This window comes from Terrapene carolina, unplaced genomic scaffold (genome assembly GCF_002925995.2).
Source record: "Terrapene carolina triunguis isolate 2854851 unplaced genomic scaffold, T_m_triunguis-2.0 Scaffold198, whole genome shotgun sequence".
NCBI classification, from domain to species: domain Eukaryota; kingdom Metazoa; phylum Chordata; order Testudines; family Emydidae; genus Terrapene; species Terrapene triunguis.
In genome coordinates, this window is record NW_020664549.1 from 1,766,976 (window position 1) to 1,791,227 (window position 24,252).

General features: G+C 42.3%; 1 protein-coding gene across 1 annotated transcript in view; it reads left to right on the top strand.

Moving 5' to 3' along the window:
* The window catches only part of LOC113407108 (dual serine/threonine and tyrosine protein kinase), a 55,556-nt gene that overhangs the window by 15,900 nt on the left and 15,404 nt on the right, over positions 1-24,252 (top strand). Inside the window, exons 2-3 of the mRNA XM_026655159.1 lie at positions 4,337-4,725; positions 19,116-19,779. Of these exons, the coding sequence (XP_026510944.1) occupies positions 4,337-4,725; positions 19,116-19,779 (1,053 nt within the window). The remainder of the gene's footprint in view (positions 1-4,336; positions 4,726-19,115; positions 19,780-24,252) is intronic.

Here is a 24,252-nt window from a genome sequence, read left to right on the forward strand (position 1 = left end):
GAAGATACAGGAATTGGACTCTGCCTGACTCCATGCCACGGTATTCTACTGCTCAAGATTCTTCACTGGGAATGTCCTGTCTGACTGCTCTTGGTAGGCTTTTTGCATGTTGAACCATTTCTAGCTTCCCAAAGACCACGTGGCTCAAAATAAGGAAGAGTGGTTGTAATGTGGCTGTGCACCAAGGGCAAAGCCACATTACAAGTAGAGGGTGACGTCACTAGCTTTACTGGTGCTGAAAGGTTGAAAAACATTCCTGGGCAGTGCTGCAAGGGATAAATAAATACTAAGATGAATGGATGAAATTTCTCTCTGATTTTGGATGTTGCCTGCTTTGCTACTGAGAAATCAACAGCTCTCTAGCCTTCACCGTAAGCTAGTTCAGTGTCACGCTTTTGAAATGACTACATGACATTGTAAAACTATTGTAGCTCGTATGGTTTTTTGTTATTGGGCAGTAAAACATACTGTATAACCTGTATAGAAACTCCTGCATTACATCTTGTGGCTTTGGCTGTCCCAGAAGGCAGTGTCTTTTCAGGTGACTAGACTATCTTAAATTGCGATTAAAGCCATGAAAGCAAAGCTCTTATCGATACATTAGATTCTGGTATTATGTCAGTGAAAGCCAGTCTGAGCTGAGTTTGTCCCTAGATGATTAAATCTGTTGTCTAATAACTTTGGAGCATATGCAGCGTGAGCCTACATGGGCCACTAATACAACCGCGGGGCACTTTGTTAGACCTTAATACTTGAAACAGTTTTTATAACGTACATTTGACTTTTTATGCTACCATTGCGCTTCATTAGTAAGCTGCTAGTGTGAGCCAAGAAACTTGCATTTTCAGTGGAAAGATAAAAATTATAAGGCCATTTGGGAATTGACTGAAGCTCAAGTCAGGATGGCTGGCAAGATAACTGCACTCAAACAGCATGAGTATTCACTGTCTGAATCTGCTCAGGTTTCTAGAAACAGGTGATCAAGTTACCTTGTAATTTGATGACTATCCTTCCATTGTTCATAAAAAGAAAGATCTCTAGTACCTTTATGGGTGCACAAAGTGAATATATTGATACATGAACAAACCCAGAATAACGTGGAGATGCTTTAATTGTAAGAAGTTGCTTGAGCTTTGAAAGGTTTCTTCTTTGCCATTCCTTCCCCAAATTCACTTATGTTCTAAATCAATTTAGCATGTTTAATGCCTGAGCTTGGTGCATTTTGTCATACGACACTGCTTATCAGGATAAAGTTCCTCCTCCTCCTCCACCCCTAACAAGTCTTGTGCATTCATTAATTTCCATTTTAAGACTAACTCTCTAGATTGAATTGGATCTCTATTTCCTCCCCCCCCCGACATCAGTAGTTTGTCCTGTTTTGATGCATTCATGGGACGGGGGTGGAGTAGAAGAAGCTCTGTTCTGCTGTCATAATTGTCTTGGCTCCATGCCGGAGTCTGAAGTGTAAACTCTGTAGTTACTGTCCAGGCAATATGCTGTGCAGAAATGACCGTAGTAAAGGGGCAGTGAGAATTTTATTGACAAGCGTCTCATGCCTTTTACTTCTGCTATCCCTAACTTGTGCTTTCTTTTGCAGTATGAAAAAGCACATCCCTGTGAAGTGTCTTGCCCCTTAATTGCAGAATCTAATTTAAATTTGCCTCTGTTTTGAAAACTTTGTGCATGGATTTCCCCCCGTCCCCCCATCTCATGGATCTTGGCTCTTCACTACTGACCACCAGTCTAGCACTCATCTCTTCCCTGTTTCTGTGTGTACTGTTGGTGCAAGAATCTTAACCTATGCGGATCCCACTACCTAGAATAATCTTTCTATATATCAATCTTTTCAAATCTCATCCAAAACGTGGGCCAGATTCTGGGCTAGTTTAAATCACTATAGCTCTTTTGAACACAATGGAACTATGCTGCCTTAGCCAGATGAGAATCTGGCCCCATATCAGTTTTCTCAATTTCTTACACCATCTAGAATTTCTCTGTAGTTGGATTTAGCGTAACTCAAAGGTCCTTAAGATGCGGTTTATAGGGCAGGCTGTATAGGACAAAACTATCTCGTACTAACCAGGAATTCAAAAGGGCCAAAACCAGTGCTGAGGAGTAACTCTTCAGTTATGCTGAGCATCTTGTGTTGGCCTTATTGTATAAGTGGGGGAGCAGACAAAGTTATAGGTTAATGGATCAGCAAAAGGAACGAGGAGTACTTGTGGCACCTTAGAGACTAACAAATTTATTTGAGCATAATAAATAAATTTTGTTAGTCTCTAAGGTGCCACAAGTACTCCTCGTTCTTTTTGCTGATACTGACTAACACGGCTACTACTCTGAAACCCGTTAATGGATCAGGTATTCAAGTAATAATTCAGACTTCTCAAATGAGAAGGCGAGAGGGTGTGGCAGCAAGAAATGCCACAGCTACTGTGTGGGAGATGCAGATATTTAATAGACAATCTGTAGTAATTTTGATTATAAAGCAGTTTAGACTAAAGTTCAAGTTAAATCATATGTAGTGTTTAAATCAGTATTATTTGGTAAGTAAACTAATTTTGCATGATGTGGCACTATTCTCTTCACTTCACTCAACCTCCAGTATTGAAACAAAAGGCATATGTCAGAGGAGTGAAGAAAAAGGATCAATATCTGGCTACTCACAACTACAGTGTGGACCTTCTTCCCACTCCCCAACTCAACTATTTTGTGACTTTTATTTGTTCAGCCTGACCTTTGACCTTCCCATCTACCCCACCCTTTATATATTAGGAAAAAGTCAGTCAGTGAAATTAAAGTAAAAATAGACCCTAATTATTTCAGACAATCTCACTGCAGCTCGCTCTCCAACGACAATGCAATATTTACCACTGGCAGCCATGAACAGGGTCTTGCTTACACTGCATCCTGTCTTATTCAGATGTGAAAGCATTTAATTTCCTTCTTACATTTTTGTAATGTACCAATATCTAGCGGTGAGGGAGGCTTTACAGTGGCATTGCTGTAACTTCTTTGATGTTACAGCCAGAATCTTTAGAAATTGTCACTTCCCATGTCAATGAGCCTAGGCTTTGAAGGTGAACAAGCCTGTCTTTCTTGTAACCCTCTTGGATGTGTTACACACTGTCAGGTTATTCTAGTTTGTGGGGCTGGGGGGAACTTCAACCAATTCATTGCTTGTTGGATTTTTTTTTTTTCTAGTGCATGACTCAGAGCATTCTGTTCAAACAGGGCATCACAGCTTGGGAAGCATTTGCAAAATGCTTAATGGCATTCTTAACGCTGTCACTCCATCTTGTTTTGAAGCCCCAAGATGAAGCACTATTCTAGCACACTTCAGTATCGTACACTACCACCAGTAAATGTAGGTGCCTCTTAGTCATTTCAACCTTCCTAGTTTCCTCCCCTCTCTTCTTAATAGGAAAAGCAAGGGGTGGCTTTTAACTTGTTGAGGAAAGACCATTTAAAAACTTATTTTCATATGAAGGATGTTCATATGGGTGTTGTCTGTCTTCAAGTACTTGCTGTAATACACTGTCAGTTGCTTTGCTCTGAACTCTTCTTTGGGGGTTTATAACAAATCTTGAGGGATACTCTAGAATAAGCTGATCTGTGAATCTCACATGCTGGGCCAAGGTGAGGGAATATATTGTATGCAGGTGAAGGTAGAAAGAATTTCCAGTCTGGAGGTGGTGGTCTAGCAGTTAAAATAGGGGACCAGGTGCCAGTGCTCCTGGGATGTTGTTCTGGCCGAGTGACTTCCCTCTTAGGACCATTATCCAGCCTACAAAATTGGGGTGGCTAGCCCAGGGATGTTGAGATTTGTTAGTTTCTCTCCTGAGACTCTGTAGAAGTACAAAATTACAATTACAAAGATCATTTGACGTTTCTAATAGTTGTAACTGTTCATTCAACCACCTCCCCACCCACTCCCCAGGCTTGCCTGGATCTTGTCAAAGTGTTATCTCTTAATTCCAATTTAACTTTCTGTTCAATTGATTAGTAAATACAGAAAGTGTTGAGATCCTTCCTAACGAGACCCTAAATTTCACAAAAATGAAGTGCAATGAACTTCTGCTGTTGGTATTAATTCAGTACAAGCCCTGAATGGGTGAAATTTAGTTTTGAAAGTGCAAAACACATGTAAATACTTAGTGTTATTAAACATGAGTGTCTGGCTGGGATTCTGCTTTGTTCCTTACAGGGCATGCACCTTTCTGAAAATAATGCTGTGCTGACTATAGATACAGAACTGTAGGGCACGCATTCATAGGGTTGCCTATTGCATATGTTAATCAGCATTCCTAATGCAATCTCTTTGTTTGAATTCTAGGACAATTGATTTCCTTATCCTTCCCCCACTATGAAGAGGAGTACCTCCAGCTGACAGTGAACTGGCACCCATGCCTTCTAATCCTTGGTCAGAACTGCAATGCCAAATGCCAATTACTAAACATGCTTTTGGGTGAGAAGCTGCTACCCACCACCAAAATAAGCAGCGAGGAGAACTGTAAGAGGCGGCGGATCCGCTTCACACATGGGACACAAACACGGATTAGTCTGGCGCTGCCCGGGCAGTATGAACTAGTGCATATGTTGGCAGCCCATCAAGGGCAATGGGACACAATACCAGAGGAGGACTTGGAAATCCATGGGGACAATGAGGATCCAGCACACCAGATAGCAGAGCTGGAGGTGACGCTGCCTTACTTGCTACTGAAGGTACTGATTAGAGACACACGTGTGGTGTTGTCGCTTATACTTGTTATATTTAGGCTTATCAGAAGATAGTTTATTGCACATGAAAATGTTAAGATGTAAAACAATGTGAAGGAAGCTGGAAGAGGCAATATCTTCCCCCAGAGAAGCCTGGAAGTGTGGTGGTGATGTAACGGATAGGGTGTGTGTGCATACATATGTTTATTGCCCTAGTCACAAATAGATCACTTTTTTTATTACTACTAGCTATCTCAAAAGACAAATTTAAACAGATGCACCTTAAGCATCTCTTAAACCTGAAGGACTGCAGTCCCAAATACCTTCAGAATCTGCCTCCTGTCCAGAATGACTGTCTTCCAAGTATGACTTGCTGCACACCACTCATGTGTCAACCCTGTGGGCACAGCCTAAGCATTCCACATCCCAGTTCTGTGATGGGACAGAATGACTTGGTGTTCTGTAAGGGCTGAGTACCTTCCGCTCCCAGACAGCAGTGTGAGTTGAGAACTATTGGCGTTTCCTAGGTTCAGGTTTTATAACAGTGCCAAACCAGTTGAGGCTTTTTTTAGGTGGTAACAACCACAGGTGTGTGTTTTCCTGTTCGGTTAGAACAGGGAACTGTGAGAGTCTATTCCTAGATTTGTCATAGCCATGCTGTGACCTTGGGTGAGTCACGTAACCTCTTGAAATATCCTCATCCATAAGATAAAGATAATGCAGTCTTACCTCGGGAGCGTTGGGACTCCACAAATATTTAATAAATGCTTTTAAAGACAAAAGACTCACTGTGGCTTACGTTCAAAAGCATTTACCATATTGCAGTATATTCTTATTCCTAGAACACAACGTGGTGACTGGCAAATAACTGCATTAGGAGATAGAGTAGTTTATATCTACTCAGTATCTGATCTCAGAAACAGATCAGATATTAAGATTATCAATGTACATCTACAGAACAATAAAATAAGTCCGCTAAGACAGTAATTTCTGTCAATGAGCTATTGATAACTTACAAACAAGTCTGGTGGGAAGCTGCCTTTCCTCACTTCCAAGTCACAACATATATTGTATAAACCAGCCTACAGCTAAAGACAAAATCAGCCCATGAACATAGTTTGGTTTTCTTTTATGACTTTTTCCAATAGCCATGAGTGTTCATGTTGGAAAATGTTGTCTTGGGCATGTGATCATGTGATATCCAGTGGAGTTAAACTTGAAAGTATTGTCTAGTTTTAAATTCAAATATTTTACTTTGGTTAAATTTTTATATAGGTCATCTGAGCATGGTGCTGCTCACAACCCTCTTGCCAATTTCTCATGCAAGTGACAAAGATCTCTTTGTTTGGCTTTGATTATATTTAGGACAAGTTAGATGAAAACAGCCACTCAGATTCCCTTGAAAAGGGATGGTGAAGTAAGGAGACCTCTTCTAGCGGAAGAGGGAGTTTGGGGGGCGAGGGGTGGGGGTTACTGCTAGCCTCAACTTGGGTTGAAGGCTTTTTTTAAAAGATGAAATTTCATGAGACTAAAAGCAGGGAAGATCAAACGTCTAAGAGTATTTATTTAATACACTGCAGCAGTGGGAGACTTTGTTAATGTACATAAGGATCAGTTGACTAGGGATAGCTTTCTGTCAGTGTCAAATTATCTGGGCCTGGTCAGGCCCGGCCTTAGGGAAAATGGCACCCTGGGCCCCGCTGCCTCTAGCCAGTGCTTAATTTGCATTGAAAGAGATGCTGGGGCTGAGCCACAGCACAAATTAAGCACTGGCTGGGAACTCTCCAGCCTCCCAGCTCTCAAGATGGCATACCAGAGAACTGCCAAGTGACCAGAAACTTGTCGTACTGTCATATTCTGTGATTTGGGCAAAAAAATAGTTCAAAACGCTATACAGATCTTTCTGTACATTGTAAAAGATGCCACTTTGTAGAGTTTGTCTCTTATGTCTGCTCTGTCTGGCTAGTTTAATACAATGCCATGAGAGAGGATCATTTATAGATCAGCTTTCCCTCTTGCTGGTCTGTTACAGATTTAATAATTTAAAACAAATCGACTTATTTTACCCGTTTTATTTTTGTATTTGTAATTTTAAGTGATCTAAAAGAGAAGTACACTGTTCTGCACATTGCAGTAAAATAGGATGGACACTGCATCATCAACTATAGGAATTTCCACTATCTGTAGCTCTGGAATTGGAGTCTCAAGAGATTAAGGCTTAAAAAACATATTCACAATAACCAGTCAAACAGAATACAGAACATGCAGTGCTTGCTTCACCAGGGTTCTGTTCTTACAATTGTATAATTTAGCAGCCACTTAGCAACTTTCTATGTTAGCTAAAATGTATAAAGTGCAAAAACCATGGCATAAAGGATATACATTTTGGACTTTGACTTTACATTGTCTGCTATTAAACAGTCTTTACAAAAATAATAATTTGATTAGGCTAATAAATATTGCAAAAGTTATCCCAGTGCTTATTCAGAAGAAATTACCTTTATTAGGAATTAATTTTTAGGGAAATTCCTCCTGTGCAAACCCATGTGTTCTGGCTTTAATAACATTTTACATCTGCAGTGTGTCTCAGAATCAGCAAGAAAAACATGCTTTCTCTCACAACACATGGTGTGTATATATAGCCGACAGGAGTCTGCCATATGTGATTATACTTCAGGATACAAAGACTGTGTGGTAGAACATACAATCGTTCTTTATTCCTCTTGACAGCAGCAAAACTTAAACATGTTTGCAGGCAAAGCAACACAAATATAGTGCTGCTCCAAAACTCTGAACTGCTGAGCTACAGCAGGAGCTGGGGACAGATCCTGCAAGCTTCATGAGTTCAGTGGGATTAAGTGTATGAGTAAGGGCTCCTTGAAGATTAAAGGTTTCAGGATCAAATCTTTTGCTCCCACTAATACTTTTTTCTTGGGAGCATGCAAAAACGGAAGGGAAGGAGAGAACCCAGGCAGACAGATGAGGGAGCCATCTTGTGCTAGTGCAGAGAAGCTGAGAAATGGTAGTCTCTGATAAAAATTTGAGTGTGATTTTTCAGGCATCTAATCTGAGAGGGTATATCTGAAATTTGTAAAATATATTAACCATAATAACGAATAACCCTTTCTCCCATAAGTCCTGCACTCCTCTCCTGCACCCCCTTCTCCCCTAACTTCTTCTATGCCCACATAGAATCATCTCCTCAGTCAGCTCCTGGAGTATTCTAGGATGCATTTCATCAGGCCCTAGTGACTTGACATCTAATTTGTCTAAGTAATTTTTAACTTGTTCTTTCCCTATTTTAGCCTCTGATCCTACCTCATTTTCATTGGCATTCACTAAGTTAGACATCCAATCACCACCAACCTTCTTGGTGAAAACCGAAACAAAGTAGTCATTAAGCACCTTTGCCATTTCCACATTTTCTGTTGTTTTCCCCCCACCCCTCGCCCATTGAGTAATGGACTAGCTAGTTTGATCTTGTTTTGTGCCTTGGCCTTTCTAATTTTGTCCCTACATACTTGTGTTATTTGTTTATAGTCATCCTTTGTAATTTGACCTAGTTTCCACTTTTTGCAGGACTCTTCTTTGATTTTTAGATCACTGAAGAACTGGGTAAGCCAGGGTGGTTTCTTGCCATACTTCCTATCTTTCCTACACAGTGGGATAGTTTGCTCTCGTGCCCTTAATGTCTCTTTTTGAAAAACTGCCAATTGTCTTCAGTTTTTTCCCCTTAGACTTGCTTCCCATGGGATCTTGCCTACCAACTCCCTGAGTTTGCTAAAGTCTGCCTTCTTGAAATCCATTATCTTTATTTTGCTGTTCTCCCTCCTAGCATTCCTTAGAATCATTAACTTGATCATTTCATGATCACTTTCACCCAAGCTGCCTTCCACTTTCAAAATTCTCAGCCAGTTCCTGTCTATTTGTCAAAATCCAATCTAGAACAGCTTCTCCCCTAGTAGCTTTCTCCACTTTCTGAAATAAATGGTCTCCATCAAGTTCTTGGAATGTATTGGATAATCTGTGTCCTGCTGTGTTTTCCCAACAGATGTCTGAGTAGTTGAAGTCCCCTGCCACCACCAAGTCCTGTGCTTTGGATAATTCTTAGTTGTTTTAAAGAGAACCTCAACCACATGGGGATATGGACCTGGACACACAGCACCTGACGTTGCTGCTCACTCCCCCCCCAGCCCTCTGGGGGTGGGGGGGTGCAGAGGAACATTTGGGGGTGTGTGTGAACAGTAACACCAGGTGCTCTGTGCATCACTGCTCACCCCTCCTCCCCAAAACATTCCTCCTTAGGGAGGAAGCAGAGAGAAATCTGGGTGTCCCCCCACATGTCTCCTCTGAGTTTGGGGGGTAATGTCCTCCTACCCTTCCAAACTCCACCTATGTGTGGCGCTCCCCACTGTCACTCACTCCTCTGGGCGCTCCCCTGCCCACCGGCAGTGTGCATCTCTGCACTGCGCCTAGTGCCCCCTGACCACGGTGCCCTGGGTGGTAGCCCATGTCCCTGGTCCTGCCTGGAGTACATAGAGGGCTTTCTGAAATTCTTCAATCGTTGCTCTGGCTTTGGTGGGCATGTTGAGCAGACTAGAGCCACACTGAGCAGAGGTAAGTGTAACAGTGGTAAAATGCCTGCTGGTGATAGACAGTAGTGCTGGCACATTATTAGAGCAATAAGAGGATTTACAAGAACACTTAAAATAGACATAAGCCCTAATCTGCACCTCTGTAGCATGGCTCTTGCCAAGAAATTCCTGCTTACTTTGACTAGAGAAACAAAGCTAGTGAGCTGCTAGTAACAGTTGCACGCTGGGGGAGATCATGACTTTAAAGCGTAAGTGTCCACACTATGGTTACTTTTTACCAGAGGCACTGAGCATCCCAGTTCCTGTTGACACCCACTGAGCTGAAGGAGCCCAACACTTTTTTGAAAAATCAAGTTGCAAATATACCCTCGCTCTAGCTGCTGCCTATGCTATTCCTGATAGTCTCATTTTTATTTTATTTTTTATTTTTTTTATAATTAAACTCCTTCCTCCACTAACAGTGTGTTTTTTATCTAGATTGGTGCTTACAGTTCTTTGTGCCAAGTATTTTGTTAGTGACACCATCTCCCCCATACTAGAGTCACTGAAGAAACATTGTGCTACTATTCTGAAAAAATTAGAATGGGCTTGACTGTGGCGTTGCCTTATGGACTCTGAACGCTTGCTTACTAGACCTATATTTGAATTCAGTAGAACTTGTTCTGCATCTGACTTAGATATTTCTCATAATGGTCCTAACTTCTAATTCTGTCTCTTAAAATGTTTACCAATAGAATTCAGTCTTGATCCTGGAAATGCTGTCACATCTATTGCTTGTAATGGATGTTGTGTGGGTTTAAAAAAATCTGGGCAAGATGCTTAATTACATAGGCAGGTTTGGATTGGGCACTTAGACCATGTCTGTTTCACTTTTCTATAAAGAACAAAGTGGATCTTAAGCGACAGTACATCATAGAAGGTTCTGTAAGGCTCTGTAGGAACACAGCAGATCTGGAGCATTATGCAGTCAGCACATGTTAAGCAGTCTTAACATGTTAACCTATAGCTTGACAATCTTTGGTGTTTAGGATAGGATTTGCTACCTTTTTCTGGGTTACTAAAGGATATCCTAGCTGAAATAAACATCTTGCTTCACAGAAAGAAGAGCCAGGAATCTGACTCTACGTGGATATGGTGGTTTGGGAGCACAATTCTGTGCTGGCAGGTATATTTGCTCTTAGGCATATTTATAATGTAACTGGCCCCCCCAAAAAACCCACATTTGACAAAGCTATTCTACTCCTTGGGGATCACTTGTACAAAGGAATGCATCCGAATCACGGAGGAATAATCAATGTAACCAGACAGATTTATGGTGAAAGTAAACACTTGTTAATTTTGCTGAATCAATAGTGCTTAGAGGTTCCAACTGAGATCTCTGAAATGTTGTGCATCCCAAGGAAAACCATTAGACAACTAAAAAGCACAGACTGAAACTTCCTTTATACCCTGGATCACAGATCAGTCTTGCTTTGTACTTTACTCTTAGTGGGGTGATTTTCTTACCTTTGAATGCAGGTGGAGTCTGAGGCTTGTAGGTGCTTACAGGAAATTCCCAATAAAAATGTAAGGAAACAGTATTTGCCACATGCGGTCAATACTTTCTGTCTTATCTCTTTATCACTTTATCTCGAGTAACAAAAGTAGGTGGGTCAGTAACTTCATTGAATTGGCTTTGCTACTGCTGCTTGTGCACCAATGCAATGCTGTTACGTTTGAATTCTCCTCACCATTTGTCCGTTACAGGTGGCAAAGAATGACTGCATATCCATTTGGTGTTTAGTTGTAAAGAACATTCTACGCAAAGGCCCTGAAGTGTACGTTGGTTTCCTGTCTTGTTTCTGAGACCAGTTAAGATGTTTGTTTTTGACTTTCTGTGTAAAACCCTAAGGGTATGTCTACACGGCAAAGAAAGACCCTTGGTGGCAAGTCTCAGAGCCTGTGTCAATTGACTCAGGCTCATGCTACAAGGCTAAAAATAGCAGTGTAGACATTTTGGGTTGGGCTGGAGCTTGGGGTCTCAAACCCAGCAGGGGGGAGGGGTCTTTGAGTCCAGGGTCCAGCCCAAATATCTACGCTGCTATTTCTAGCCTTGTACCCAAGCCCAAATCAGTTGACGTGGGCTCTGAGGCTTGCTGCCACGTTACCTTTTGCAGTGTAGATGTACTCTATATGGCTGGATTCTGGCTGAGCCTTTCCTGCAAACCACAATCTAGCACTGCTGTAATTAAGCTTGACTGAGGTGCTTTTGCTGAGCACCAGAATTAAATGTCTGAGAGCTGTTCTGTTTAGGTCTGAGAATACCCTACCTCTAGCACTGAACCCAGGTCAGAAGTACAATCACTGTGAAATTCATATTTTCTTCCACCCGTATCCAATTAGAACTAGAATCTGGGTCTTGTGCTATGCTCTGAATGTCACTACCTTCAGTTTTTGCTGGCTTAGAGTGATCTCTCTCTCTCTCTCTCTCTCTCTCTCTCAATGGGGCAGGTTCTGTGGCTTTTGCAGTAGGGTAAGAAGAGTCTAGTGTTAAACACCGTTCAAACTGTTTCGTATCTCTTGAGTGTTATCTGTAGACTTGTTTAATTGGCCCTTTTACCGATGGAAGAACACAAACTTTCCATAGTGGAGCAGGATTCCTATTTATGACACAGACGGTCTTTATCCAAAGAAACAAAGTAGCATGGACAGCTTTGCAAAGGGTGCTGACACAGAGTGTTACTGTCAGTTTTAGTTTAGGGTGCTGGCCTGGGACTCAAAGTTCTGGGTTCAATTCCCTAATCTGCCATATGCTTAGTGTTGCCTTGAGCAAATCATTTAATTTCTTGATGCCTGAAGTCTGTGTTAAATGAGGATAATAGTACTTTCCTACCTCACAGGGGTGTTGAGGGTAAATGTATCAAAGATTGTGGGGTGCTCTGGGCATATAAATACCTCAGATTTATAGCACAGTTGTGTAATTTGTCGCTAGCAGCATCTGATTTATTCACCTAGTTATTGCATTGATTGTTTGTGCTCTGTGGTAGATCCATTCTTGGAATCAGAAGAGTACTGGACTTGAAATACTGAATTGAGACTTCGAGTGGATTATGCTTAGTGAGACTCAACAGCAAAAGCTTGGTTAACAAAGGATAGCCTCTGAGCACCTCTAACTAAAAAAGTCTTTTCCCCCAATAAATGGAAAATGAAACTGTCCCAGGTCTAATAATCTGGGGTAGGGTCATCTTGGAAGCAGCAAATGAGTCTCATTCTTAGATGAATAGGAGGCAGGTATATGAGAATATGGCAATCCTCTGCCAATTTTTATCCTAAAGTACAAGGTAACGGGGCTGTGTCCCTAAATAGCTTATTGCACTGAGATAAAGAGCTTCAATTGTTTCTCTTCTTCATTATGTATTGTCTGTAGTGTTTTTCCTTTTACCTGTATTTATTATTTATTTAGTACTGGGGCTAACTTCTGCCCTTGAATAGAGACGTACAGAATGTAGTCCATAGAAATATGCATAGGCTGTCAGAGTGAGAGGAGAATGGAATGCCTTTTTCCTAATTGGCTATTTTGTATTACAGTTCTTATTGAATAGGTGCTGTCAACATATGTTGGGCAATATTCTCTCAAGAAGCAGAATTGTAACCCAGATAGTTGTGTAGTTGGTGTTTAGGTCTCCAAGTGTTCAATAAGTCTTGATTTTAGACAGGGTTTTAACTTTGGGAAACATGGATGTAATTATTTGACAGTAATGTATTTGAAGCTTTTGCCAAATACAGCAGCGCATACTTACTGAGATCTCTAATTTAGTGAGAACTGCTTAAGGTTCCAAGATATTTCCATGAATCACTGTGTGAATATAGCAATTCTAGCTAACAGTCCTCTCGGTGAAACTGCCCTATGAAAACTATTGTAGAGCAGCCTAGGTGTACATGCTGCAGGGCACACACAAGAAGACTAGATTGCTGCCTTGAAGAGTTTGTAATCCAAGTTTAAGAACATACAACCGAATAGCATATGGAAATATTCAGAAAAGTGCCATAAATTGGGATAAATTACCTCATAACCTCATTTGTTTGCTTCTACTTCTAATGTTGCCGGAAAACCCTACAAGGTCTCTGCTAAAACAAGGACCAGTTGCTCGCACTGCATTTTATGTCCTCCCCCCACGCCCCCGTCTCCTAGAGACAGTACTGGCTTCCTCCTTTGTTTATAGTCATCCGTGTGAGTCATCTTTCAATGTGAATATTGCAGAATTGCCCATCCAATTTTTCTTTAATTTGTACTCTTGTTTAGCTACAGGCTTCGGAGTCCCATGACCGGCTTAGCAGGCAAAATGCTGGCAAGCCCTTTTTTTTTTAAGGGCGGAAAAAAATGGGAGACTACTCTACTCAAGTCTTTCATTTGACTAAAAATTTAGTCCTGTATTTCTCCCCCACCCCCTCCGAGCTCAGAGTGGCTCCCTCTGGTGCACAGTGAAGATCTCACTTATGCCTTCATTTCTGGATTATTTGGGAGAATTTTTGAACTCTTAATAAAGTAGCATCCAGAATTGTAATCCTTTCAGCCACAGGCAAAGGGGCATATTTAACTCTTCATCAAATGCAAAGGAAGTTTGTTTCAGAGCTGGCCCTTCATTGTAAGTTTTTAGTATTGGCACTTCCAAGTTGCAGTGCCAACCAGTGGCGCATCAGGATGCAGGACACCTAGGAGCAATCCATTTAAAGCACTGAGCAACTAGGCACTCGCTAAATGGAAGCTCTAAAAATGCATGCATCATGATTAGCTAGTTAAAATTGAGCTGTAACTTGTTCTTTCACTTTTGTTAACAGAATTGTTTTGTGCCTCCTCTTTTTTTCCCCCTCTTTAACTAGGAAACTACTACTATTGGAAACAAATACTGAAATAATACTGACTAGGTGAATGTTTGAGCTTTTGAGTAAAGGGCTATGCATATGGTAAAATCATGCTTAAATTAAATCCAAGGTTGAATCAACTCCCTGTGGACAAAAGCAAGGTATCCTATCTAGGGCTTCTTGAATACCCCAAAGGGTGACAGTATTTTTGCTGCCTTGCACCTCTTTATCAAAGGATCTGAAAGCACCTCACAGATATCAGAAGTGTCTGATTAAGCCTCTATACGTGAGTAAATTGCATCCATTATAGTAAGATTTGGCTTCAATACAGAGGTAGAAAATGAGCTGTACTGACAATCTCATCTCCTCCTCCAGCACTTCGCCTCCTGTGTAAATAATCTAATTGTCCGAATAAAGGTCTAGACTGAACAAGTGAAAGTGAATTATAAATTAAATTAATGGAGATATCCTATCTCCTAGAACTGGAAGGGACCTTGAAAGGTCATTGAGTCCAGCCCCCTGCCTTCATTAGCAGGACCAAGTACTGATTTTGCCCCAGATCCCTAAGTGGCCCCCTCAAGGATTGAACTCACAACCCTGGGTTTAGCAGGCCAGTGCTCAAACTACTGAGCTATTCCTCCCCCCCTTTCTTTTTTTCTGTTTAATAAGAATAAACAGAATCTTAAAACTGCTCAGCTCTAGGGCCACCGGCCCTCCTCCCACAGCTCAACCCTGAAGATGGAGCCTAAGAAGCTACTTCAAGGAATGTTTCTCACCTTTTGCCTAGTTCTTGTGTTTCATTGTGATTTTTCATGGTCTAATGCAATACTGATTGGGTTTCCAACACTGCAGGGCAATACTGAAATTCAAAAACTTTTCACATTTATATGGATGTTAAATTTTGTTTGTTGTTGTTTTGTAGTTAAAAAGGGAGATGCTTTTTCTTGGGCCTCTACTGCTGGAGTGTTTTTATTTCTCATCTCAGGGAGCACTTCACCCCTAGCAAAAATCTCTAGGAACATTTTAAAGGAGAACTCCTAGAGTCTCAGATTCTGTGGAAATGAGTGACACGTCCTCCACTTGGTTCCACAGCAGAGAAACTAACTGGGATACTTTGCTCATGGCTTTTAAAGACAACACCATTAAATCAAATTGAAATAGTTTAACTGGAAATGCTTTTACATAGCCAGGCAAATTTAAAATTAAATCTTTTTTTCCTTTCTAAAATGGTGATACTGCACATTTAGTCAGTTATTTGTAGCGCAAGCCCAGGGCTGTGGGGCAGTTCATATAATGAACTATGTCTGTAAACATGAAAACTGGGGATCTGTATTTCTGAGATTGGAGAACCTTGGAGTTGCAATCAAAGAAACTGAAGTTCTTACTGTGAAGCTTTCTCCAAAGAATTTCATGAGTGCATCTGGATTTTTACATGCAGTTCTGCCACTGGCTTCTCCAGCAGTCTGCATACTGTGCCAAACTCTGATGTTGGAATGGAAACCTAAGGATCTGTTAACACTTCTTAGTTGAATCTAGGTCTCCAGAAAAAAAAGATGTACTTGCATGAGAGGATCCCTGTGATAGCTCTACATCTGGTCCAGACACCTAAGGGACTTTGATACTGCAAGAATGGTAGCCAATAGCAGAATCTTGAGGAACAGCACTGATTTGTTTAAGATGCCTTCCTAATGTTCTTTCTTGGCTGTGAAATCTTGCTGAGTGCACCGTAAACCGAAATGCCAAAAACTGTGTTTTAGAATGTTGATACTGTACTTGTACCCAATGTCTAAATGGTATGAAGATTGCAGACTCATCCCACCCAAATGACACTGTTGCTATCATCACCATCAGTACATACTTAACAGCTCATCAATTGTCATCAGCCCCTTCCAAATGACCAAATGTTAGGTAATTCATTAACAACCAGTAGAATAAAGTATTAGAGACCCTGGAGTGTTTAGCTAATTGCATGATCTGCTTGGCTGAGCTCTTGAAGCCCATAGAAGGGAGTGGTCTAAATACAATACTGGGAACTAGAAAGTGAGTTCCAGTCATGTCTTGGACACTGACTCACTCTGACCTTGGGCAATTCACTTAATTCAGTACCTCAGTTTCCCAATCATTGAAATGGTGTGAATACTTGACTGCCTCAAATTGTTGATTCTCATTTGTAGAGTACTTTGAAGAAGGAAAAAACTAATCTGTAAATGTTAAGTACATATACCTCCCCTTCCAATTCATCAAGCCATTTCACCCATATGAAAACTTTTCTCTATAGCACTTGAGAAAAGAAGGCAAGTATCTCAGTGACAGAGGAGAGGATAAGTGACTGGCCCAAGTGTGACTTGTTTAATTCTTACTGTGTTGCAATGCTTATTGATGTCCATATGCAACATTCACTGGGCATTATGTCAGTAATCAAAGTATTACAGTTCTGACCAACCTCTAGACAGCTATTGGTGCAGTCATTTGGGCAATTACTCCACAGGGCAGGCATTCTCCTGGAGCCTTTCTGTCTATGAGCAGTGTGGGAACACCGTTTGTAGCTTTAAAAATATGTGGTCTAGCTCTGTAAAATTATACCATATATGAATTTTACCTGTAGCTAATAATGCAGCCTCCTAACCATATTTAACTCCTATTCAGGTGGTAGAGTCCCAGAGCCACACCAAAAACTGAACTCTTACCTTTACAGCTGAAATGTTCAATGCTTGAATCACTCATTAGAAACACAGGATATGACTGGCAACTTAGGTGGGCCAGTCTGAACTTGGGTATTTCTTCTAGCAGTGGCCAGTGCCTCTTTCACTATAGGCAGGTGAAGAGCCTACAAATGAGTGTATTGTAGGAAGGATGAGGGACAAGTTCACTACTGTAATAATGGTCACGTAGCCATTTTCATTTATGCAATAACTACAGGTTGTAGTAGCAGTGGATAGGAGTCTATTCAGGGCAGTAACTGTGTGCTTGGAATACACGCTGAAATTTGAAAAGAGGCTTGATGCAGGATTTTTCATGACTTGTTGATCCTGTATGGCTCAGACACTTACAGCTGGTCTAAAGAGGACCAGTACAAATAACTGCAAAATGGATCAAAGAACTTCTTGAAACTTCTAGCCAGAAAATGTAAAAGCTCTCCTGCATGTCCCCACACAACTTAAAATTTACCTGACTGGCTGCTTGCATGTGTTGTGATGTGCGGTTGTATTTGTTTTTGCACCTGGGAGAGGGGCTAGCAACTTTAGTTTTACCACGGGGGGGGGAAATGGACTATCCCTGATTTTTCTGTTACGGTCCTTAAAGATTTGGTTCAAGGTCAACAAACAAAGAAATGAGTGAAGCTAGTTAAAGATTTTCCATTCCTTTTGCCAAAGGTATAAATACAGAAGGCATCTGCTCTTAACACTAACTCAGTCATTGATCAGACTCTTTGAGCACTTAAACTGTTTTATAGCCACCTGTTGGCCAAATACAGTAAACAAATGTGGCTGCAACATAGCCTTAAATGAAAAGCAAACTTTGGTAGTAAGTCATGTCTTATTTTTAAAATTAGAGTGAGGATGTTGGCATCTTGGACAAGCTTCTTGAGAGGTAGCATGGAGGCCTGAATGGTGGTGATGGTGGAAATGGTTATAGAATAGCCTTTTCTCTAGGTCAGTGGTTCTCAAACTGTGGGTTGGGACCCCAGAATGGGTCATGACCCTGTTTTAATGGGATCACCAGGGCTGGCGTTAGACTTGCTGGGGCCAAAGCCCGAGCCCCACCACCCAGTACCAAAGCCGAAGCCCGAGGGCTTCAGCCCTGGGTGGCAAGTCTCAGGTTACAAGCCCACCCCACCTGGATCTAAAGGCCTTGAGCTTCAGCTCTGATCCCACCTCACCTAGTCCCGCCTGGGGTGGTAGGACTCTAGCAGGCTCAAGCTTTGTTCCCCGCTCCTGGGGGTCATGTAGTAATTTTTGTTGTCAGAAGGGGGTCACGGTGCAATGAAGTTTGAGAACCCCCCTGCTCTAGTAACTAGTTCAGATCCAGTTCTGTGCAGTAGCGAATGAAAGCCACCTCAGTATGATAACTTTGCATTAGTGTATGTATAATGAGTTGGTTGATGCAATTGAATTTCTAGTGTCCAGAAATATCTGCACACTAACTGCCCTTTGTTGGCAGTCTAGAAATGGACCGAGAACTGAATAGGCCAGGGAGGCTGAACTCTCTTCTGGCCCTAAATGGGGGTTTTTCAAGACAGGGTTGAGTCATGCCAGTGGATAGCAGAGAAAATATAGCACAAGCTTCCCATAGCTATTCTTGTGTTGCGGATCAACTGATTTCATTCTCTAGGCTGGCAGTGTGCTCTCACTAATTCCTGTCCTAAAAATCATCCTAGTATTTTAGAAAACCTTCAATGCTGAATCACAAAAACATGGCTCTTGTGTCAGTGACTTCAGTAGCTTTAGCTGATTTGAAGCATTCTAGCCATATCTCAGCAAGACACAATGAGGAAAAATTCTAAATGAAGTGACTCAAGTGAAAAGTCTGAAATATTGAAGTGAGCTAGGATATATCCTCAGTTCTCCATTTTTCACAATGAAAGTGAAATAAAAGTCCGCTCTTGCAAGACAGAGAGAGACTTGAGGTCTAAAATAAGACCATGGATCCTATACTGCCATGTGAAACTTGGGTGGGATTTGAACCTTGTTTGCTGATTCCAAGGCTTCATTGTCTAGTATTGCTGTAGACACCCAAAAGGATGAGAAATGAGCCTTGAATAATGACTTTTATAGGCTAATACAAGGATCTGGGAGAAGCTCCAATCAGCCCCATGGACTCATGGGAATTGCATGTTTAGACCATGAAATGTGTCCCACCACAGGGATGACCTTTTAGTGGGGAGAGGGAAGTTGGGAGAGTTACTAGCAGGGTTAATTGCTAAAACTTCAATGTGGTGATCTTTTATTACTCTTTCAGGAGGTGGACATTGTGGTAGCCCCATGTCGGGGATTCCAGTCTACTGAGGTCACCTTGGGAGAGTACGTGAACCATGTCTTGCCTGTCGTCACCTTTGCCATCAGTGAGGCTAAACTGTCAGCATCTGATGAAAACGAACTGCGGGAAATCCAAGAGAAATTCTCTTTGCCTGTTTTCTTTTGCAAAGTGCCGGAGTCAGAGGCTGAACTGATCTCTCCCAAAAAGGCTGAGAATGAGAAGTCATCCCTCTACTGTCAGCTGATGGACCTAGACTACCTGAGTACCAACCACTGCAGCTGTGGGGCCCCTAGTTCTGATGCCAAAGCCCAGAGCATGCTGGTGGAGCAATTGGAGAAATTCCGTCTCCTGAGCACTTTCTCCAGGCAGGTGCTGCAGAAGCACCTGGTGGATGTAGCGACCATCCTGAACATGGTGCACTGCCGCTGCCTGGACATCTTCATCAACCAGGCTTTTGACATGCAACGAGATTTGCAGATCACCCCAAAACGGCTGGAGTACACGCGCAAGAAGGAGAATGAGCTCTACGAGTCTCTGATGGGTATTGCCAATCGCAAGCAGGAGGAGATGAAGGACATGATCATAGAGACTCTCAACAACATGAAAGAGGAGCTGCTGGAAGATGCTGCTAACATGGAATTCAAAGGTAATCTCTGGTAAGAGGAGAGAGATGGGCAGATATCTGAGGATGACTGAATTTATAAGCCCCTCCACAAACTTTGCTTCCTGGGCCAATGTAAATCAGGATCAGACGAGGTCTACCTTCCTGCATGACCTCTTCTGCATCATCTAGTCTGTAAAACAATCAACTGGTAGAGTCTGCTACGCTGGACTATTTTCTCTAAGCAGATTACTGAAGTAGGTCTGAGCACACGACTAGACCAGGAATGCCGTGATTCATGCTGCATAGACCAGAACAGGCTACTTAGGCCTAGCCTACACTAAAAAGTTAGGTCAACCCAGCTACATCGTTGAGGGGTGTGAAAAATCCACGCCTGTGAGCAATGTAGTTAAGCAGATCTAGACAGTGCTAGGTTGATGGAAGAATTTTTCCAATCTTCTGCTTCTCAGGGAGGTGGATTATCTATGCTGACAAGAGAGCCCCTCCCATCTGTGTAGGCAGTGGCTACACTGAAGCACTACAGCAGCGCTGGAGCTGTATTGCTGTCGTGTTTCAAGTGTGCACAAGCCCTTGGCCTCTTTGCCTTAATGTCCTATCTTACAATGGGAGACAGTAATTGCCTACATTAGTGGTGGGAAAATGGTTGTGAGTAGTCAGAACTGGATAATCAACTTTTTTTCAGCAAAAAAATGCAGGCTTGTGATATCAAAACATTTTGGAAATTCATGTTGACTTTGTCAAATTGTTGGTCATAGAGCCTCAGTTTTTTCAGAATTTTTAGAGCACGTCTCACTTTGACACCTTTGAATCTGCTTTTCTAGAAACTTATTTTTATAATATTAAAGGAACTAAAAAATATTCTAAAATAGAAACATTTTGTTTGCCCCCCCCCAAATATTTTTGCCAAAAAATTAAAAACAAAACAAAAACCCTTCATTTTGGTTCAGCTAAACCAATCTTTTTAATTGTCAGTGAACTGAAATATTGCTAATTTGCCTAGCTGTAGTTGTGAGGACTGATAGTAAATCTCTAAAAGAAAACTGTGGAGTGCAAGACTCTACCCTGCACTCCTAGAATTTAAAGTCCCTTTCTTTCTCTTTCACAGATGATGACTTAAACAGCTTTACAGTATTGAACCTTCTAAAATAAAACACTTCCATATAGATGCCTGGTTACCCTACTGCTATCTTTGTTTCCTGCTGACCTCTGGGCAGTCACCCAGTGGTGCATCAGAAAGCATGGGTTATTGCCTAAAAGTCTATTTGGCATGCTCAACACATGGAAGAAGGCAAGGACACGTGGTGTGGGTTTTAACCAGGCTGCAATTTTATTAGTCAAATTACATTCAAGGTTCCCATCAGGGACAGTCCAGTGCTGTCACTTGCACCACATTGATCCTTTGTCAATTTGTGGGGTGCTCCTACTGTAAGGGAGCCAGTCATCACACTAGAAGGTTCTCAGGGCACCTCCAGCTGCCCACTATCAGCCTTTTTGGGAGTTGAGGTGACAGGTGACCTCGACAGCCAAACAGCACTGCCATGAAGTGCAGTGGTGGGGCAGTTGCCCCTTGGTAATATCCCAGCCCTTGGTTTGCATTTGACCCGGGGTGGGGATGAGGAAATAGACATGTTGCCCAATCTCACAAGGAGATACCTTTTGGATGCCCACTAACTATGTTACTGCTTTGGATCTGGAGCCTAAATCAGAGAAGTCCTGCACTGCGCACCTTCCAAAAGTTGCAACAGCTAAACAATTCTCACATAGGTTCTAATGGTGACCTCCAGGAGCAGGAGAATCCCAGCCCTCCTGTTGCCCAAAACTCAGCCTCTAGGTCTCTCTGTGAGGAAGGTGAAAATCCCAAACAATCTTGGTCAATCGGGTGGAATGGGGAGAAATTCTTTCCCATCCCCAAAGTGGCAATAGCATAGCCCACAGTGTCCTAATAAGGAAGGGTTGGGGTGGGCTGATTGTTGGGAATTAGTAAACAGGAAGTGGCCCTGAGCACAGGTCTCCAAATCCTGCACAACCTCCACCCACCCTGGAAGTTGTATGTGGGCAGGAAATCTCACTGTCCTTTTTTCCCTCTCCCATCGTGGAAACCACCAAGCTCAATCCTGGCTAGGCTTGGGGCCCCTCTTTTGGGAAGAGCCAGCAAAATCTGCTCTGTTCTTGCAAGCTGAATGCCATGGGTTGTCTTTTGTTTTTGAAGATGCATGGCTTCCCAATGCACTTCCTAGTGAGGTGTAACTTCTGTTGGTAGCTTTTGAGCTCCAGGAGAGAGGGGTTTATTAACTGTTGTGAATGGTTAAACTTTAAGGGCTGGTCCACACTTACCCCCCAAATCGAAGTAAGGTACGCAAATTCAGCTACGTGAATAACGTAGCTGAATTCGACATACCTTACTTCGACCTTACCGCGGTTCAGACGCGGTCCACACGCGGCAGGCAGGCTCCCCGTCGACTTCGCGGTACTCCTCTCGCTGAGCTGGAGTACCGCAGTCGACGGGGATCACTTCCTGGTTCGATTATCGCGTCCAGACCAGACGCGATAAATCGAACTCGGAACTTCGATCCGCAGCCGTCGAACTACCGGGTAAGTGTAGACTAGCCCTAAGTAACTTATTCTCTCTGAGTCTTTTGGTCTGGGGCACTAGACAGTCCCATGATTAGCTACAAATGGGTGCTTTGATGTGGCCGGTTTTATAAAACTTTGTCTTGCTTGTCACGCAATGGTTTGCGATAACTTTTGGTTCTTCAGGAAGGAACGTTGAGATGGAAATGCCCTTTGAAGTGACATGAAGGTTTTCTGCTTGAAACGAAATTGAAAATAGCTTTAGGCTGTAAGGTTGGAGGAAGTAGTTTGCTTTTCTTTACATTCAAAAGGCACAGAGTACTCTAAGGAGGCTTCTAAATCTCTAGACTTGCACTTCAATTTTAAAACTAGAAAACAAATGCATGCAGGCCTCTAGGAGAGATGGAGGGTGTAGAATAGAGCACCCGCTACAAAGTAGCGAATGAGCAAGTGGAATACCATGTATCCAGATTTTTGTCTCTGGAGTGCGGTCACCATTGGTAGGGAGGGGAGGGAGAAGGATTGTTCTGTGACTTAAAATGTTTGCTTTGTATCATTCACGTAAGTACAGCCATAATCACTAAGAGTTGGTCTACACTGCAGTGTTGGTTTGCGTTAACTCTGCTTGAGTGAGAGTGGCCACACTGAAATAACACTTGAGTAACGGTGTTTGTATTAGTGTCCTGGAGTAATTGAATCCCCACTGCATTATTAGTTTGAGCATCAACAGCACTGAAGCTTCAGCCCACATCCCCTGATGGGCCAGCTAGCTAGAGTTTAAAGCATCATTTAACTGGAGCTAGAGACTTTGTGTGAATGGGAGTTGGGTTATGGGCAACATGTTGCACTTGGAGCTAGACAAGTCCTCGGGCTTGATCTGTGCTGCAACCCAACCAATCAGATGTGACTGCAGCTTGGGGAGGCGTACCGACAGCTAGCTTTAATCTAGCTAGTGCAGCTAAAAATAGCAGTGAAGACATGATTGCAAAGGCTAGAAACACAAGTATGTACCCCAAGTACCTGGTAAGCTTGTACAGCCCATGCCAAAGCCTGTGCTGATGCGTCTTCACTGCTTTTGTTGTTGGTTTTTGTTTGTTTGTTTTTTAGCTGCGTTAGCTAGTTTAAAGCTAGTGCGAGTATGCCTACTTGTGCTCTAATCACTCCTTCAATTGCAGTGTAGACGTAGCCTTCAGTGTACATGCTGTTTTTTAGAGCTCGGTATTCAGGAGGATGTAAAACCAGACTATAGTGACTTGAGGGCCATCAGCATTTGAGAAAGTTTTTGCTGCGGGAAGGAAGGTAGATTCTCCTGGTGCAGCCTCTGATGTCATAAGTCAGTAACTTGATTTATGTTTAAAGAAGCTAGAATCTCCTTCTGGATTTTGTGTTCAAATACAGGTCTCCAGCCTGACCTTGAGCGTTGCTGTAGAACTGGGGAAACCGGCTATGGTGCATGCACAGTAGCAACTTGACCAGCTAGATACCTATTGAATAATACTTGGCATTTTGTATATCAAGCATTGAATAAGCACCAGATAATCTTTCTGTGATGTGAGGAATAATATGGAGGAACTGAGGTACAGCAATAAGTGACTTGCACGAGACCTTGCTTTTAACCGCAAACCTGAGACCAGATTTCATTTCTGACTGGGAGATGGCTGTAATGTGCATTTGAAATCAGAGGGCAGGGTAATCTTCTCACCTTCTATCTTGAGGGTTAGATGGAAGGTTGGCAAGTGCATCACAAGAGTGTGACTCGTATGGCAGCCCTCTGAAAACAAGCTTTAGTGTCCAATTGGGAGCTAATTATAAGCTCCTTGGGGCAGGAAGGCCCCTTTTATTCTGTGGCTGTACAGTTTCTAGCACAATGGGGCTCTGTTAGGGTTACCATATTTAACAAATAAAAAAAAGGACCCTCCACGGGGC